General features: G+C 44.9%; 1 protein-coding gene across 2 annotated transcripts in view; it reads right to left on the bottom strand.

Moving 5' to 3' along the window:
• Positions 1–10201: 10201 nt before the first annotated feature.
• The window catches only part of LOC120843860 (probable ATP-dependent RNA helicase DDX20), a 59145-nt gene continuing 49129 nt past the window's right edge, over positions 10202–20217 (bottom strand). The window contains exons 10-12 of one of the 2 annotated variants that reach the window (XM_040215312.3): positions 19715–19840; positions 12800–12859; positions 10921–11004 (exon numbers count right to left, since the gene is read on the bottom strand). In XM_040215312.3, the coding sequence (XP_040071246.2) occupies positions 12813–12859; positions 19715–19840 (173 nt within the window). In that variant the 3' untranslated portion in view covers positions 10921–11004; positions 12800–12812. Of the gene's footprint in view, positions 11005–12799; positions 12860–19714; positions 19841–20217 lie in introns of both variants that reach the window. The other variant, XM_040215311.3, reaches the window with a different exon arrangement.

Raw genomic sequence — 20217 nt, 5'->3', positions numbered from 1 at the left:
AATGAGATACCCAGAAACCCGTTGCAGGTGCCCTGAGGTCGCTGACCCAAATATTGAGGAATGTATTTGGAAAAGTATTTGAAGGAGACCAAATATATTTGGTTGTATTTGTATCTTGCACTTAAATGCTTTTTTGGAAATGTAATTAGATTTGTAATTAAATACATTTTTGACAAAGTATTTTGTATTTGTATTTCGATACATATTTGCATGTATTTTGCCCATCCCTGTATGAGCCAATGTTCAGTTTCGATTTCGAGAATGAAATATTGTAGCCTATGTTTTCACATAATTCTCTTCCAAGTTATAATTCTGTTTAAAAAAAAGAAAAAAAAAACATTTTTGAAATTAAACAACTGTATTGTCTTCTGAACATACACAAATCACAGCACTGCCATCAAGAAGCACACCTGACTCTGTGGCAAAGTTATAAAACATATGATGAAATGGAGCAGAAGGCAGGGCGGGCAGTAACAGGAGTTTAGAGGGGAGATCCTGGTATTGATAATTTTTGGCATTTCTCATTCAATTTATATTACATTATCACATGTATAATATTCCATGCTAAGCACAAATGTAAGCTCCTAGTTTTCCTACCTATTATAGTGTCGAAGAAAACCAACTTTATCACGTTTGCACCCCACTTTTCTACAGTACCCCATCAAAAACTATGATACAAAGTATGTCTGCATATTCTACAAACAATAGAGTTCAACAAAGCCATTTAATAATTTTAGCTTCATCCGAAAAAAAAGTTTTCACAACTTGAAATTTTTATTGAGGGCTAGAAATGATAATTAATCTCTTTACCAATTAAAACATTTTGCAAATAACATTTTCAAAAAAATATTTCCATTGTATTCTTGGATTTATGAAGTATCCAACACTAATTAGGGTTTTAGATCCAGATACCGTGGCAAAACTGTTGACTAAAAAATAAATCCTGAGAAAACAACAGCCTTTCAAAACATGTTTGTAGACAGCCTGAGTATGAAGCTGAATCGATGCAATTATATAAATATGCACTTCCCAAGTACAGCAATTACAATATATTTTGCAAGTACGATATACTGTATGTACTCGCATAATTACACACTTTTTTTCCCGAAACATTTACACACATTTGGGGATATGCGAGATAAATATTTGCATTTACACACTTCGTGCAAATGTCATATTAGGTGCCAATATGACACGGCAAGATACTGTGGCACGTCTCCAGTGATGGAGGTGCACTTACGGCTGGTCGGGGGCGTGCCACAATAACTATGCTTTATAACTTGCTAACCTTCTTAGGACGCTTTAGGCATGCCTTTTGCCGAAGGAAATACACCCTACGAAGCTCACTCAGCACGGAAGGTGAGACGACTGTTCTTAGGCCTAACCACTTTCACGATTTCACTGTCTGAAAGCGGACCAGAGACGACGGCGTCTTTGTTGACATCAGTGTATCCGATAGGCGGAGAATGTCCGGTGCTGGGCAATTCCTCGACCCAAGCTTTGTCAAGTGTGCGCGCCGCTCGGTTTCACGGTTGATCACTTCCGCAAGTAAGCACTTGCGGCCATTGCGAGAGCAGCTTGGCTTGACTTAGCCCGACTGCTTGGCAGCAAAAGAAAAATTAGCTTGGTGAGTTGGACGCACATCAAGACTCTCGGAACCGAAAACTGAAGTGCATTCATTACAGGAGGGAAAAAGAAAGTTCAAATATAGGTACACCTTTGCGGGGGGTGCCTTCATTATGCGAGTGCATTCATTAGGTGAATAAACACGGTAAACAAAAAAGCTTTTTTTTTATAACTTGTTTTTCAAAATTAGGGTCTCGGCTGAAACACTTCTTTCAAAAAATGAGATAGAGGTTAATTCTAGCGTAGTTTCATCCCGTGAATCTAAATATCACGTCTGTTTTCCCCAAAGATGTAACGAAACGCGAGAAAACATGAAAAACCTCCGACCAGTCGCGACGTCATACTGGGATCTTTGAGCCTCCAAGCGCGTGTCGCTCGTGTGGGCAGCGCACGCCATTAAAAGCTTGTTGGGTATACTCCCCCGCACTGACACCAGTCGTGACGTCTCTTTTTGAAAATAGCAAGGGTGCGCGTACATAGCTTTGTTAAGCGCTGAAGATGCGCGAGAGTGGAGGTACAGAAAACTCCTGAAGCCTTTCTGCGGAAGGAAAGGCTGCAGCAGTACTTCGTAAATTATTTCTGCAGCCTCCGGGCACCAAATCGAAAAATTACCTCAATATTAGTGTCCTGGAGGCCAAACAACGACTATTTAAGTGTTTTTCCTCAAGTACAGAACCCCTTCAGCACCCCTTTAAACCACAGGTAAAATGAATTTATGCCCAAAACAGCAATACCCCCGTACAACCAAGAAATAGATCTGTCTAAAAATAGGCCTTTACATGTGGCCTAAATCGATGCGACGAGAAACTCGGAGAGAGGAGGAGATTAAGATCAGAGCGCGTAGGGACGCCCAGAATGCCAAGCTCCGATTAGAAACGATTAGTGGGTAGACCTAAAGCCTTGGTCTCCACTGCGCTTGTCAAACACGTCAGAGTGTGAAAGTTAAAGAATGCCTGTGTTCTGCATTAGACGAGTGCAGTGGAGACAAAGGCCAGCCAGCTTTAAGTCTACACATTAATCATTTGAATCGGAGCTTGGAGTTCTGGGGTCCCCTCCTCTCCCAACAAAAATAACCCCAGACCTTCTCGGTCGTTGCCCTATGCGCACACCAGTTTTGTAAACAACCTTCTGGTACTACTGAATGGAGTGCAGTCGAATCTGTTTATAGCAAACCCGAATACAGTGAATTATTGTCTATATTGAACACCAAAATATTTAGAACAAAACAGGAGATATGTGAAATGCGCAGCGCCATCTTCTAGGCTCGAGAAGAACTAGATCCGCCATCTTGGCTACGTCGAGAAAAGCGGCCGGACGGGTTGGTGCACGCTGGCGTGTGCTCCGCGATCTTCTTTTTCTACCGGCTAGATGCCATCAAATTACGGCATACCTCTCCGTAAGCGTGGTGGTGTCACCGACAGCAATGGCAACAAGGTATGTGTCAAAGGTATCGTTTATAAATACAGGGTGTCACAAAAAAAAATAGTACAGGGTTTTTTTCACCGCAAAAATAAACTAGGCATCGCCAAACGCTCATTCTCCGCCCAAAGGTAGCGCTAGAGGTCACAACCAGATGCCAAAGTTGCAGCCCGATCCGATAACTTAAAGGTTATAAGTGATTTTCTGAAAATTTCAATGGGAAAATGGAGCCCATTTTCACCCGTTTCCAGTTTCTGGTGCCATAGAGCCCTATGTATTTGAAAACTCCGTCGGCCGCCATTTTCCCATTGAAATTAGGAAAAAATCGCTTATAACTTTTGATTAAGTAATCAGATCAGGCTGAAACTTTGGCATCTGGTTGTGACCTCTAGCGCTACCTTTGGGCAGAGAATGGGCGTTCGGCGATGCCTAGTTTATTTTTGCAGTGAAAAAGACACTGTAAATTTTCTTTTGTGACACCCTGTACTCTTCAAATGACAAGAATGAGTAGTCCTCGAGCAGTTGGCACGAGAAAACCATCATCAGTTTTTCCTCTTTTACTTTGACATACGTGAAATCCTATCGCTAAAACAATGCAAATGAGCATGCATACGAGGGATCTGTTTCCAATTTGTGCGTTGTTCCTAAAATAATTTTTAGTAAGTCTAACCTCTTTGGTATGCGTTCACACGCAACAGTATTCACATACTACCTTGAATTGCAAACGTCTGTCGAAACCGATGAGGGCAGCTTATATGCTTCGAAGGCGAACACATACGGCTTGCTCTGCTAGCGAGTCAACGTTGTCGACGCGCACAAGTTTGCGAACGTATCAGAAAGGACAGCTATAGCTCCTAGATTGTTTCACCACGTCCTATCATTGCGTCATTCTTTCGGCAGGCTACACGGTTGATCAACATGCTGGCACGGCTCTCCAAGTTCGACTTAAAAAATATGGCTCATGGTCGGATGCACGCGCTCAGTGTTGCCAGACGTTAGAGTAATTTTGCACATCTCCTTTTGCATGTTAAACAGTACCTTTTATAATGAACAACCCATTGGCTATATCAAACTAAGAAAAACGCGGACTTCAAAAACGTGAAGTGGTGTCGGCATCAAGGCAGTGATGTCATCGGTGCTTTTCAGAAGAGTGTGAGCAGAGCTCGAGACACGCCGATTGTTCAAAGCTTCGCTCTCCGATCGGCCTTGCGCACGCCTCCTCTTCTGATTTCCCCAGCTCGCTCACACCCTACACTCTTGCCTGCTCCACGTCGTCTGATTTCATTCGCTACGGCATGCGTGCCTAGACGCACACTAACTCTGCTCTTCTCCAGTTCCTATTTTGATACTGCTCTACATTGCTTTAAGCTTTATAGTGTTTTTCGTGCCCCTGGTTTTCTTCCCATCCTTTGTGCAAATATTTTGGTCCCCGACTCGGATTTTCTTTTTAATGCAAAAGCATTAACTGTCTCGCGGAGCGAACTGACGTCATCAGTCTGAAGCACGAAAACGGCACCTAGTTTCCTTCGGTTCCATTGGCTGGCGCGCGTCAACGGGGCTCTCATTGGCCGCTGCACTCGTCAGTTTCCACGACCGCTCACCCCGTGGCACTGCGTGTCCATCAGCGCGCCATTAACACGGAGCGTCCAAGGTCACCGTGCCCAGGGGAGCACACGCGCTGACCGGCGCCGAAAAGTACGCAGCAAACAAAAAAGGAAGCGGACGAGCGGCCTGCATGCTTTCGCATTCGCAACTCGTAAGGAATGCTTAGGTGTACCTCAACCTTTATAGTTTTTCATTTTTGTGTACATTTACCTGCTTCACATCAGTGTTCTGTTTTGTTTTGCTTACTTTGATGGTGATGGATGCCCGTTTGGAAGTGAGCACGCAGAAAGTCCATAGTACACATAGAAATGCTTGGAATAAGAAGAGCACAGCATCGTTGAAACCTTAAGTGTCGACCTTGGTAGCACACTAGTCATTTTACTGCTTGTAAACATGGCTGCACCAACAACTTCAGCGACACTGCAAACCACTTGAGCGACGCCACTAGGCACTCCACCGCTGGTGGACATGGCCAGTCCAAATTGAGCACCGATCGCATTGATAAACTCAAAATATCTGCAGAGGACACAAAATCTTTGTAGGTAGAGAAGTCGGCGACTTCGCGAGAGTTTAGCTCCTCGACGTCAGCTTGGCGAGAGAAGACAACGATCGCAGCACAGAATATGTCATCGTGGACATGAAACTGCCGCAGAAGTGCTTTGTGTCCACGAGATGCGGCAAGTGCGGGATGACCACTGTTGAGCTTTCAAGGTGTGACGAGACAGTATGGACTAGCAGTGAAGCTACTGCTCACGTGCTACAGCTGCGATTTCACCGAGCGCCACTTTTTGTTGCCATGAGTCACATGAGCAGCCAAGATCATGTCCTCCAAGATCAACTCGAGAGCAATGAAGAAGAGCATAGGAAAGGGAGCGACTGCCCTCGCGGACTTCTCTGCCACCTCAAACCTCTTCCACCAGGGGCTTCACCACGAGACCTACGGGGAACAGATGGACACCGTGGTACGAGCTTCCCAGGCAGCAGTAAAAGCCACAGAAGCAGCATATGTGCAGGTGGTGGAGGACCTGTACCAACACTTTCTCAACCTCGCTGAAAACATGGACATCATTTTTAATAGGACATGGAAGACTTGTGGGCACAACTCATACATTGCAGTAAGGTGCATACTCGAGCTGTATTCTGGCCCGGCACTGGACCACATTGCTCTCTCCAGGTAGTGCTGTGGCTGCCAGGGGGCACCTGACCCATGTGACGACAACTATGGTGAGTGGGTTTTGAACCACAAATGCCTCGAGAATGTCGACTGCGACGCTGGACGAATGGAAGCCGAGGCAGCCCTGATCCTGTTTAAGAGGTTTCTGGAGAAGAATGGGCTGCGTTACACGACCATTCTTTCCGACGGAGACAGCTGCACCTTCCATGCTTTTGACGCAGGAGGGCATTTATGGCTGCCTCGAAATCGATAAGAACTGCCTGAACCATGTGCGCAGCGGAGGGGGGCATTTCTTCACACCCTCGTACACAAGAAGAAGGCAAAAGGGGAGTTCCTTGGAGAAAAAGAGGCTGACCCGGGACAAGATTAAAAAAAAATACTATGGATACGCACTGAGGACCCACAGTCACTGTCTTGAAGGTGACAATTCCTGGTGCTCCTACAACTGCACCTTGGCCAGCCACAAAGAGCCACCAATGCACAAAACCCTCTGCCAGGCTTCATTCGCACAGCACTGGAGCCACTCTTTCAGAGGCTGGGCGACCAGGTCCTCAAGAAGCGCTGTGGTGGTGGTGGCATGACACAGAATGCCATTGAGAGCCTACACTCTGTGATCTGGGGCAAAAACTCCGAGAGCATGCATGACTCTCTGCTGGCTGTGAAAAGAGCTGTCGCTGAAGCAGTGTCTCGCTTCAGCCAGGGCATGACGGAGACCAGCAAGGTGGTAGCAGAGCAGACCGGCTACAGCACTGGGAGTCGTCCGACACGCAGGAGCCCCGAGAAGGACAAGCAAAGGCTCGGCCAGGCCGGCAAGACTCGCACGGAGAGTGAGAAGGTGAAGAAAAGGATGGCCAAGAGGCACAAGTTCGACAGGGCCCAGGAGTCGGGTGAACCAACACTTGCAGCCAAAAAACTCGGACGTGATTTACTGCACTTTTTTTTTTTCAATTGCCATAGTTCGATTGAGGTTTTGAATAGGTACATTTGCATCAACAATTTAGAGTAAACTTTGTATTTTTTTTGTTGAGAAATAACCAGACTGCATGCTGCATGCTAAAACTTTTCTTTTTTCTATAAATTGAGTAGTAAAAGTTCTTAACATGAAAGAAACTTCAAGTGCGATTTTCTCAGCTTTGTTTCTTCTGCAAGGTGCTGCTGCAATAGTGCTACAATAGTGCTATGCTGCTGCTGCTTAGGAGGAAAGCACACTTTCAAAACGAAATGGTGCACATGCCTGGCGTATTTAAAAAGAAGCAAAAACTTTGAAAATGTTGATATCTACATTACAGTAAAGTTTTAAAAATTGAACTGGCTATTATGTATGAATATATGTTAGGCAGAGATGCCCTGACAACCCGCGTTCATCATTCGGGACTGAAGAAAAAATATTTGCATATAGCAAGACTAAAACCCCTCGATTAAGCATTGCTGGGAATCTCTATCGGTTTTATTTTATGTCAAATGTGTAGTTCACTTGCCATCCCAATGGAGGCATTGGACTTTAAGGCAACAGTTGAATGATATAGTTAAGTTAAAATTAGCTTCAATTATAATTAGCTTAGAAATAGAGAAATGGAAGCTTCGGAATAACCTCCACAAGTTCAGCTGGGTGTTTGTTTAAGCATGGTGCATGCAATAATGAAAAGCTTAGAGAAAGTATTCGAATTCAATTCGACAATATTCTGCCAAAATTAGTACTTGCTTCCAAATCAAAATCTACTACTTGCACATGCCTACTTTTATGTCAAACAAAATCAGAGAATAAATGCAATACACATATATAAAGGGCAAATTTGAAATTGACATTTTGCAATAGGATTTCCTGTTTCCCATTAGAGAAGTAATAATGTTACAAACTTATGTTCGAAAGATTTAAGAATGCTACAACTTGCCCAAATTCAAACTGTCCAGTGCATGTATCCTACTTGACATTGTGTAAATGCACCACCAATATTTTAAAGCATGAAATGATTTTTAACGGAACCCCCAATCCCAAAGTCTTATCCATTCGTTCGTGCATTTTCTGTAACATTTAGCGGGGAAAGTGACGTCACATGACCTAGCAAGTGGGAAAATCAATGTCTCATCACCTATACATCAATTCAGTTTCCCCGTTAAGCTTGGAGGGAAAATTCACACGTTCTGTACTAAACACCAATTCAATTTCCCCGCTAAACTTGGAGGGAAAATTCACGTCTTGTGAACTAAACACAAATTCAGTTTCCTCACTAAATTTAGAGGAGAAATTGACGTCATGTGACCTAAGCAGCAATTTAGTTTCCCCACCAACTTCAGCGGGAGAAATCGACGCCACGACTTATACAATTCAGTTTCCCAGCTAAATCTAGCAGGGAAATATATGTCATGTGATGTATTAATTTCCCCTCCTCATCTCTCCTCCCTTTCCCCTCCCTCTCCTAGGGTGTCCTCTCTGCCAGCCTCCTCTCCTCAATTCCCCTAATTCTTCCAGTTAGCAACCTGTCCCTCCCTCCACCCTTCCTCCTACAATAGCCTCCCTCCCCTCCTATATCATGCAACACTCCAATTCAGTTTTACTGCTAAATTTAGCGGGAAAATATATGCCATGTGACATGCCAATTCCCTAACCCCATTCTTCTCTTTTTCTCCTTCCTCCACCATCCTAGGCTCTCCTCCCCATTCTCCTGTATCGTCCCACACTCCACCTCCTTAATCAGATGACACATAAAATCAGTTTTTTCCTTAAATTAGCAGACAAATCTCACATGACACACCTATTCCCTCTCCTCATCTCTCTCTCCTCCCTTCCCTCTCAAGCTCGTACAGTGCACTCTCCACTTCCTTATCTGCCTCCCTGGTCATGCGATGCACCAATTTAGTTTCCCTAAAATTTATAAAAAAAAAAAAAAAAAACTTCTGAAAAGAAGGTTTAATTACCTCCAATCATTTAAAGTTATTGCTTCTAAAAACTGCATTTCATGCTTTAAAGGACTTTAAAGGTAAAGGCTGTAGCCAATCTTTTTTTATGTATTACTCCTTCAGAATAATGAGAAACAAGCTTTTACTGCCTATGTTGATGCCCCAGATAAACAGATTCTAGCACACAAGCAGTCTTGATAACAGCCTTTCAGTTATACGAAAACCAGCTATGCTGTTTGTTCTAACCACTATAGATCATTCCATTTAACACTCTCAGCACTCTCTCCACACATCTGGGAAGTTCAGTAGGTTCGGCGGGGAAAAACGAGAGAGGGCACGCGCCCAACTCTGCTAGCAGACGACAAACTGTTCTCCATCTTTGGGCTGTACCGGCGGGCTGTACCGAACATCAAACTCTCGTTCGTGGCTGCCGTTGTGAAGTGGTTCGCGTTCTTAGAATATTTATAGCTACTCCAAAATCAGCCTATAGCACTCTGTCGTTTTATTTCAGTAAATGATCAACTAGCATATCTTTGTTCCGTTACTTCAATAGCAGTGGAGTCAACCGGCAGCATACCCTCAACCACTGCGTCTATTGTGTCAGGAGGGTGCGTTTTTATTTATTATTCCAGACTTCCACTCATTGTCGCTAAAGCCCTACACCAGTACAAACTTTGTATAGTAAAAAAAGCTACAGCAACCCGATTTACTTTTTGCCGGAGAGGGCCACTCTGACACAGTTTTTCCATTTCTTTTTTTATATTTGCAAGCAAAAACCAGCACAATTGGACCCGGTTAGTCTTTTTGTCGAGCTCAGCACTACACAATACCTTGCATATCAAAAATCCATGCATCTGCACTTGAAATTTCCAAAATGACTCGATTTTAAACAGAGTTTAAACGCCAGCCGGCCCACTCGGCGGAGCAGACGACACACGAGGTGAGAGGGGGAGGGTATTTTTCCTCTCTCCGCTCTTCCTAGTGGAACGGTCTATATCACACTTTGTATCCACTATTTCAATAAATTCAGACTATGAACTACAGCCTACATAACTACAAGTGCCTTCTACCCTACCCAGAAAAAGAATCCACTGTATCATAAAAAAAGCTTTGCTAATCAAATACTTAACAATTTTAGAGTGCAGCCCTTAGGTGCCCATTTCCAGGTTGAGCAGCATCTGCGTAACTGTGTGCGTTGCATTATGGGACATTTCCCTACTAACTTTAGTGGGTTAAGTTTCCCTGCAAAATTTAACGAGAAATTAATGTCTCGTGAACTCAACACCAATTCAGTTTCCCAGCTAAATTTAGCGGGGAAAATGACGTCACGACTTCATGTCATGTCACCCATGAACAAATTCAACAGCAGGAGGAGAGGAGGGGAGGGTATGGAGGAGGAAGAGGGGTACACCGTCCCCTCCGTACCCTCCCTTCCTCCTCCTCAAGAGCTGTGCTCTAGTTTCGCATTACAGAGATTTCTACACATCTTTCATTTTTTTATATACAAATCAGTGCTCACTTAACATCCCAGTGTAAGCTCTCAATTAGAATAATGTCCAACATACCTGGCAGCACAAAGGCACAAACGTGAGGAGGTGCAAAGTTTCCCAAGCATTAGCAATGATTGCTGCCATCCCCCAGAGGTCGCAACATCCTCTGCATGTAATGGGAGTGTTCCCAGAGCCAAGGCCACCCAAATGTCCCAACAGCACAAGGCCACTGCAGGGGGCTACATAGCTTCTGGGAACAGGTGTCTTTCCTGTGATGACTGGGCTCCTCCTGAAGACCACATTTTCTCTGAAGGCCATGTCCCTTACAAGAACTGTCTCCCCTTTGAATGCCATACTCATTCTCAAGACCACCTTCTTGCAGAAAAGCCTGTTTTCTCCGACAATCTCTTCTATCCTGATGACCATCTTCATTTGGAGGACCACCTCCTTCTCGTGAACTGTCCTTTTCCAGAAGATCACCTTCCTCCAGAAGATTCTCTGCGTCCTGAGGACCCACCGCCTCCCCAACTGCACCGGTGTTGAGGAATGCATCCCTGTCTGCCAGGACAAGTCTCCAGAGTGCAGTGCAGAGGGTCCTGTTTGGGGGCCAGGCTAGATCTGTGCCCAGGTGGGCCTTTTTGTCCCGGAGAACTGAGCCCAGCTGTGGCCTAAGAGCAGGCTGGAGAGGTTGGGCTGCCCTTTCTCCCGGGGGTTTCTGAATTGCTTCACAGGCGTGCTCAGCAATGTTCCCAGTTCCTGAAGAATTGGCGATATTGTTCTGCTCAGCACTCCCTGCAATGTATGACATATATTTTACAGGCTTTGAAACAAAAAAACAGTAGAGCTGTATATACAGCATATATAGAATAAAGAACCTACTGTGATTTTATTTGTGCTAAGTAGAAACATAAGCTTATCTTTTTCTATTATAGTTTTCATAAAAATTTCAACTTGACCAACTGTTTCTGCCCAACTTTTTTTTTACAATACTCAAAATACATATGGTACAAAGTATGTCTGCATGTCCTAAAATCATAAGAGTGCAACAAAACCATTATTTTTTATTTTAACACCATTCTAGAAAAAAATTACTACCTTCATCATGTTAATGAAAACCAGCGAGCAGTGTCTTGATGCAAACCACATGTTTTGTGTCACACGGTGTCATGTGACATCATGAGTGCATGTGATGTCAGTGTCACATAATATGCTGTTGTGTGATGTTAAGGTATCACATGACATTACAGTGTCATATGACATCAGGGTGTTGCATGATGCAATGGTGTCTTGAAATGTCAGTGTCACGTGACGTCAATGTATCATGTGAGATTACAGTATCCCGTGATGTCATTATGTCACATGACATGGTGTCACGTGACATCATGGTGTCATGTGACGTCAGGGTGCCACATGACGCAATGGGTGACATGGTGTCACGAGATGTCAATGTTTTGTGATATCAGTGTCATGTGATGTCAAGGCATCATGTGATGTCATGATGTCATGACATCAGGGTGTCACAAGATACTATGGTTGACATGGTGTCATGAGATGTCAGTGTTCTGTGATTTGTGTTCGTCTCTAGAATTTTCTGCGCCAATTGTTATGAACAGAGGACAAGTTGATTCAAGCATTTGACAAAGTCAGTCATTTGTTACTATTGCGCAAGCTGTTTTCATATGGAGTGTGTCATGAGCTGTGCGAATGGTTTGACAGCTCTTTCGTTGCACTCTGATACTGTTCACGTAGATGACAGTTTCTCCGAGATCTCTTTTACAACTTCCAATGTTCCTCAGAGATCTGTCCTGGCCCCTTTGTTGTTCCTGATTTTTATAAATGATATTGTGTCTTGCGTAGATATGTCTGATCTATTACTTTTCGCTGATGACATTAAGTTCTTCAAAAGCATTCATACACTTCAAAATTGCGATATCTTACAAAATGATGTGTCAAAGATTCTTCAATGGTAAAAGAAAAAAAAAATAAATTGTTGCTTAACCCCGCAAAAACAAAAGTGCTTTCTTGTGCTGACGGCATGCTGTTGTTGACTTTACTTATTATCTTGAGGGATCGCCAATACAATGTGTCCCTCTTGTAAAAGATATTGGCGTGCGTGTTGACTGTGCTTTAACTTTCAAAAATCATGTGTCTTTACTTGTCGGAAATGCTTCTAAAAGTACTAGAAATAATATTGCGCTTGACGCGTAACTTTAAAAAAACCCTTTCATTGATTCACCTTTTTAATTCCCTAGTGAGGTCACGACTCAGGTTTGCTTCTGTCATAGGGAACTCAATATCTAAAACACAGGCTTTAACAATCGAAAATGTTCAGAAAAGGTTATCCGAATCGTTTACGATAGATAGTTTGAGAGGCGATTTCACTATAATTATGAACATACAGTTCAAATGTTTTCACTTTCACTTCTGTCTACCAGGAGATCTGTTCGAGACTTTGTTTTTCTGCACAAGGTCGCTAATGGTGCATTTGATTCTTCGCAACTCCTTGAAAGGATGAACTTTCATGTTCCTTCACGTCTAACCAGACATTTTGTTTGCTTCTATGTTCACTCACTGTGCAATGCCTCACCTTTCTCTTGGATTCAGTCATATAACGCCATCGCTCCAGCCCACCTTGATATATCTGCAGCTGTTAAAATGTACAGTCGCCATTTGGATAATCTTACATTTGTCTCTTAACTTAATGTGTGTTTAGGTTTTTTTTGTTTGTTTGCTGGTTTTATTGTTTGTGTTGGTGCACCAAGGGAAGACCGATGTGGTTTTTTTTGGACACTTAAAATAAAGATTACTATTATTATTATTATAACAAATGCGAAAACTTGAAACTTCGTGAGCCTTAATGAGAACCAAAAAGCAAGTACCATATATTTCTGAAAAAAGTGTCCCTGATAATTTCAGAGTGGCTTTCAGTTGCTCAAAATGCAAACTAGCACTGCCCATTGCACAAACCACACACGCTCGACATAGTATTATACGTGCGAACCACGTGATGTGCGTAAGCAATGGACGTGCTGTTGTGCGGAGGAACAGGGCAACAAACTTCGAGTTTATCCTATTGTGCAACTCAATATCGAAGCAGCAGACTACGATTAACAGAGTTATCGTATTCGAAGCGATTAGCAGGAGCAAGATTAAAGTACGCCGAGCAGACCTACCGCTTGCTTGAGAGCTGCTGGCCAGCAAGGTTTCGGATCAAACCGCGTTTCAGTCCTATCGAATCACGATTTATCTTGTGGGAATGCGGTTCCAACTTCTACTGATGAAGTACTAAAAGGAATCGTTTGCTGTTGTGTCGAAAGAGAATAAAGAAGAAGTAGTCTGTGTGAGAAGACGAAGAAGATGATGCAAAACCTATCTGAATGATGGCGTTCCTTCTTGATTTAACTCGGCTACACCACATAATGGCAACGAGGTAAAGTGGATTTCTCTTCATTAATGCTGCAGCGCATGCCATGCGAAGACAAGAATGAGTCACGCAACGCTGCTGCCGCTCCCTTCTTTCCTTGAACAGCCTGGAAGACCCGCGGTTCCATGGGACCAATGGCGACGCATGTTCGAGAACTACCTCGACTGCGTCAATGAGGCTTCTCTTACGTCGAAACGGAAAAAGGCACTGCTACTACATGCCTTAGGAACAGAAGGACAGCGAGCCTTCTTCACGTTGCCTCACATCAGTGCCGCTTCCCTTCCTACACTCCCTACTGCAACGACGTCCACGGCAAGTGATGCTGCATCCACATCAAGTGTTACTATTACTACCGACGTGTATCAGGATGCTATTGCGACTCTGGAGGCACGCTACGCCGCGACGTACAACATCATTACAGAACGCCGCAAGTTTCGCCAGCGTACTCAAGCACCTGGTGAAACTATTGATGAATTCCTCACTGCATTACGGGGACTTTCCCAGACTTGCAATTTCGGCTCGTCGTCCGACGAAGCAATACGTGACCAACTGGTAGAAGGAGCTTCCATGTCTCACGTTCGTGAAAGACTCCTCCTGGAAGGTTCTGCTCTTACCCTAGAAAGAGCTTTGAAATTGGTCCGCAGCGTGGAACAGTCCAAAAAAGAAGTACAAACAACAAAGGACGCTCCTGCGGTTGTACAGAAACTTCGCAAAGCCGGAGGAAAGAACTCGAAGTTCAAATTCCAACCAGGCGTTGACGCATCAGCCAAACATCAGAGAACATGCTACCGCTGCGGATCAGCAGATCACCTTGCAAATGCTACTACGTGTCCAGCAAGGAAGAAAACCTGTTCCAAATGCAGAAAGCAGGGTCACTTGAGCTCTGTTTGTCGCGGCACAGCGTCAGCAATGGAAGTGGTGAGTACCAGGAACTTCAGTTCGCTTGAAGAAAGAGAAGAAACTGATCCGGTCACGAAAGTCTTGCAAGTTGCAGAAGTTCGCAATACCGGAATCTACGTGACAATGCAGGTAGAACAGCAAAATGTCAAATTCCTGCTTGACACTGGTTCTGCAGTTTCTATCCTTTTCACGACATCTACCAGAAGAAATTTTCTAGTCAGCATCCACTTCAACCAGCTGCAGTACACCTACAAAACTACTCAAGGCAACGCATCCCACTACTTGGATGTTTTGTGGCAACAGCCACCTACCAAGGTTCTTCAGCCCAACTTGTGCTTTACGTCGTGACACAAGGAACAACCCTGACGGGACTGGATGGACTTTCAGCATTGCGACTTCGCATTGAGGGATCTACATTGCAGTGCATGGAAACCTCAGCACCGACTTCCACTGATTTAAAAACTATCGTGGACTCCACCTATGCTCACCTGTTTACTTCAGGTATAGGTCTTGCAAAAGGGTACGAGCACCAAGTCAAGGTGAAGAAAGGAGTCGCTCCTGTGGCGGACTCCTGTTGCAAGAAAGAAGGACGGAAAACTACGACTCTGCGTGGATCTCCGTGCTCCACACAAAGCGATCGTCGTCGACTCCTTTCCACTACCGAACACGGAAGAACTGCTGAATGCCTTGCATGGAGCCAAGGTATTCTCCAAGTTGGATTTAACATCAGCTTACCATCAAGTCCTTCTATCACCTGAGAGCTACGACCTTACCGCCTTCATCACTCGTGATGGCCTCTACCGCTTCAAGAGAGTGTGCTTTGGTCTGGCGTCAGCGCCCTCCGCTTTCCAGAAATTGATGTCAGACATCTTTGTCGGATGTTCGGGAGTTCTTTGCTATCTCGACGAGATCATCATTTTCGGTGTCGACGCAGACGACCATGCAAAGAACCTGCTGAGGGTTCTACAGCTCATTTCAGACACTGGTCTGGAGCTAAATGACAAGTGTGTCTTCGGAGTAACAGAATTGACTTGCGTTGGACAAACGGTCACTCCAGAAGGTGTCACTCCTCTACAAGCAAACGTCAAGGCCATACAAGAGGCACCTGCACCAAGGACCTTGTGCTCCTTGTGCTCTTTTCTGGGACTTGCTGGCTACTACGCTAGGTTCCTTCGCAACTACGCAGACGAAGTAGAGCCACTAAGAGACTTACTGCGTGGTGAGAAAGCGTTCGTTTGGACAAACGGAGCTCAGCTGTGCTTCGAAAGAATCAAGCTGCTAATCGCCCACTGCAGAGCACTTTCTATGTTCAGCCCAGAATTGCCAGTCCCCGTTACGACGGACGCATCTGCATACGGCATTGGCGCAGTCCTCCAACAAGCAAACGGATCCGAACTGCAAACCATTGCGTTTGCTTCAAGGACTCTTTCACCAGCAGAACGTAAATATTCTGCTCGGGGAACGAGAAGCCCTTGCGGGCATTTGGGCGCTAGAACATTGGCATGTCTACCTTTGGGGACGACCTTTTACCCTCTTCACAGATCATCAGGCGCTAACCGCATTACTGAGCTCACAAGGCACGGGTCACCGTCCGTTCAGAATTGCTCGATGGACAGCACGCCTCCTAAACTACAACTTCACTGTGCGCTACAAGAGGGGCGAGGACAACGTCATCGCAGATGTTCTTTCCCGAATGCCATTACCTGCAGTGTCACCTGACACATCGGACGAGGAAGTTATTTCCGCCATAGAACAATAGCCTATCTTCAAGGACGAGATGCAGACTGCTACATCCAAAGATCCTGTGCTACAAAAAGTTCTGCACTTCCTTGCTACGACATGGCCATCAAAGGTCAAGCTGGGTAACGATTTCCTACCATACCATCAAGTGAGATTTGAGCTGTCAGAGGTCGATGGATTCCTTCTACGGGGAGAACGGATTGTAGTTCCCCAGGCAATGACTTCCAAGATCATCGCCTTGGCACATGATTCACATCTAGGAATCGTCCGTACCAAACAACGATTGAGGCAGTGGTACTGGTGGCCAGCCATGGATGCCGCTGTAGAACGTGCGGTCCATGGTTGCTTAACTTGCCAGACTGCTGACAAGTCTGCAGTCTTTTGCTGCTCCTTTGCATCCAATACCACTTCCCGCACATCCTTGGGACAAGCTTGGTATTGACACTGTGGGTCCAATTGAGAGAGCCTCACAACGTCATCGCTTCATCATCACAGTCATGGTCTATTACAGTCGCTGGCCTGAAATTGCTTTTGCCAGTACGGTAACATCAAACTCAGTGACCAGCTTCCTACTGACTCTTTTCAGCCGTGAAGGTTATCCGACTGAGATTGTCTTGGATCACGGAAGCCAATTTACATCGGAAGAGTTTGAAGGTTTTTTACGGGAGCGTGGCATTCGTCACAACTTCTCATCGGTTTACTATCCACAGTCCAACGGACTGATTGAAAGATTCAACAGAGTTTTGAAAGGTTTTATTCAGCTCGCACTTCTCGAAGAACGAAACCTCGAGGAGGCACTTACCGAATACATCGGTGTTTACCGTGCAACGCCACACTCAGCTACGGGTGTGTCACCAGCATTTCTGTTGCACAATCGGCACCACAGAACGAAGCTGAACATCGTCGGAGGGCCATCAGAAAACTTCTTCATGGACCCGACAAGCGCGATGAGTGAGCTGAAAGAGCGAATCAAGAAGCGACAGTGCGCCTCACAAGAGTACGCGGACGACAAGCGGGGTGCACGTATACGGGCCTTTCAGCAAGGCGACTTTGTCCGTGTGAAACTTGCGGGACATCATGCGAAAGGAAACATGCGTTATTCAAAACCAAGGAAAATACTAGATCGTCGGGGACCTAACGCATTCCTACTCGACGATGGAAAGGTCTGGAACGCAAGCAAGCTTTCTAAAGTTCCATGGGAGGTCTTGCCACAGCTAATTTCAGAGAAGGACAATTGGATATCACCTGCGATCTCGTGGAACCCGTCACAAGGTGCACTCCAACCACACGATTCTCTTCCGGCGGGAGAACAACAGCGACTGACATCGCAGCCAAATGTTCCTGACACCGACCGACAAGAACCGCAACCACTTCGTCGGAGTTGCCGACGGCGACAACAGCCGGGAAGATTTGGCGACTATGTGACATGAACAGTGCCATTGGCGAACTGGGATTTTGGTTAAGTGATTAATTTCATTTCTTTTATTACTACTTTTTTTTGCCTTTTTGATATGACATATGCATATCCTTTTGAAAAAAAGGGGGGAAATGTTGTGTCAAAAGAGAATAAAGAAGAAGTAGTCTGTGTGAGAAGACGAAGAAGATTATGTAAAACCTAAAGGCGTTCCTTCTTGTAAGATGATGTAAAACCTACCGGACGGCGTTCCTTCTTGATTTAACTCAAACGGAATGATAGAAAGATTCAACAGAGTTTTGAAAGGTTTTATTCAGCTCGCACTTCTCAAAGAGCGAAACCTCGAGGAGGCACTTACCGAATACAGCGGTGTTTACCGTGCAACGCCACACTCAGCTACGGGTGTGTCACCGGAATGCGGTTCCAACCTCTAACGATGAAGTACTAAAAGGAATCGTTTGCTCATTTGTTTTCAACTGGCTGACGTCCAGATCCCAGGTCGCAGAGCCTCAGGCGATCTGACGCTTAACGACTTGACCTCACCTCGGCCGACTTGCTTAACCACTTACGGTTGAAGAATAACAATCCAGTCGCAGGTGGTGTAGCGCTTGGAATCTGACCCACCAAGTTTTTCAAGTGCTTCTGACTCAGGATACACAGGGAGAATAAACAGAACAAAGGATTGCAAATTTGACCAAGTTAAACATGCTCATTGTTGCCAATCGATTTGATAGAAACCAAGACAAAATACAATTTGTTTGGCGCACGTTTTTCGATTTGGTGCATAATGGCGCGAGGTATTGGCTGTGGCACAGTTTCCGCAACATGGCGCAGGACGGCGCAGACAAGTGCGTCTAGCGCAAATGATACAACTGTTCCACCTCTGAGTATGATGCACGGTAGGAAAAGGCTAAAAGAAATTATTCAATATTCGACCAAAACAACAATTCGCTTTGAATTCGCATAAAATTCAAAAGCTCCTATTCGTACACGACTGAAAATTGCCTTTACATTTTCTTTTCCATAAGTATGAGCCTCATCCCTTTGATGCTCGTCGCCGTGCATGTAAGGTGGCAATTACTTACGAAAGTGCCCTCCTAAATGCGAAGCCACACGCACCACAGGAGTATTGATATTTGTTGTCTTTTGCAAAAAAACATTATATCCGCATGGTCTTTTGCTTTGCTGGGGCTATTCATAGTTTTGAAATTAGATGCTCTGCGCACGTTATATGAGATGGTCACTTTGCATGTTGGCTGCCCTGGCACTATTGGCGATTGGAGTTCCTCTAAATCAGACTTTTAGTGCTTCTCAGAATTTAATTCAGAGAATAAGAGCTTGCCATCTGATGGAGAAACCCTGTAAAGTACCTCCGGTGTGGAATCTCAATTAGCTGGAACGTCGTGGGTGTGGACGCACCAAAATGAAACCGAATGGAAGAAAGGTGACAACCTTTCTCCCTCAATATTTCGATTTGATACGTCTAAACCCGAACAGCTTGCAAACACTGTATGTGTTCCCGCTAGATAATCAAGAAAAAAAAACAGTTTATCAACCCTGCTTTCATATATTGATTTGAAAACAAATCCTAATCACTGGGAAACATCTTTTGGAAAAAAAAAAAACTCGACCGTCAAAGGGTTAACAACACAAATTTGCCGCGGGGGTTATATTTCTCATCCGATTTATAGCGAGAATATCGAAACAGGCTCCTGCTTTCGCATATATCACAATCACATTACACACATGTAGGCTTACCAATGCAGTTTTGCTCTGCCGATTTTACAGATATGTAACTGCAACTTATACAAACATTTGACTTATCTCTAGACTTTCTTGTGAAAATGGCCGTTTATGGGGGGTGCAACTTCTAGACCATAAAATATGGCACATGCAATAAAAGCATATGTGCACGGAAAAGATAGTACACTGAAGCACTTATAAAAATTTTCTGCATTGAAGTGCCCCAGTGCTCTGCTTCACTACGAGCGTGCACCACGCTGGAGGCCTCTCGGTTTCGTCACCTGATTGTGGGGACCAGGCAGTTGCCGGCAGGGGGCGCAGAAGCAGACCGATGGGACGGCACAGCACTTGCAACTGCTCCAGCTCCCCGGCACCACTCACCAAGGTGACTGCATCTCCTGCGCTGCCTGCGGACACACAGTCCCACTTGTAGGGCCACCAAAAATCTACCTTTGCAAAAATGTCGGACAGAAAGCATGTGGGCCGGCTTGTCGAAGACGTTCGAAACTGCCGACATAAAGGACCGAACCCTGCCCTCTCTAATTCTTAGCAAGCAGCACATAGGGCTGTGCGGCTGAAGTTTGGCCTTACATATGCAGCGCCACTCTTCCCCCTGCAAGGCACGCCCATACTAATTAGGTGTATGCGGAGCAGACGACGCGGGAGGCTGGTGCGCTTGTTATGTTGGCCTCGCGCTTCGTAAAGCAATGTACCTAAGGCAGAAGGGCGGGGCAACAGGTATTGTTGCCGCATCATTGTATTAAACAGAAAGGGAAATATGTGT

The sequence above is a fragment of the Ixodes scapularis genome, unplaced genomic scaffold (assembly GCF_016920785.2).
Source record: "Ixodes scapularis isolate PalLabHiFi unplaced genomic scaffold, ASM1692078v2 PGA_scaffold2__306_contigs__length_199485367, whole genome shotgun sequence".
NCBI classification, from domain to species: Eukaryota; Metazoa; Arthropoda; class Arachnida; order Ixodida; family Ixodidae; genus Ixodes; species Ixodes scapularis.
The sequence above is the reverse complement of the archived record's forward strand: the minus strand, read 5'-3'. Positions and strand labels throughout refer to the sequence as shown.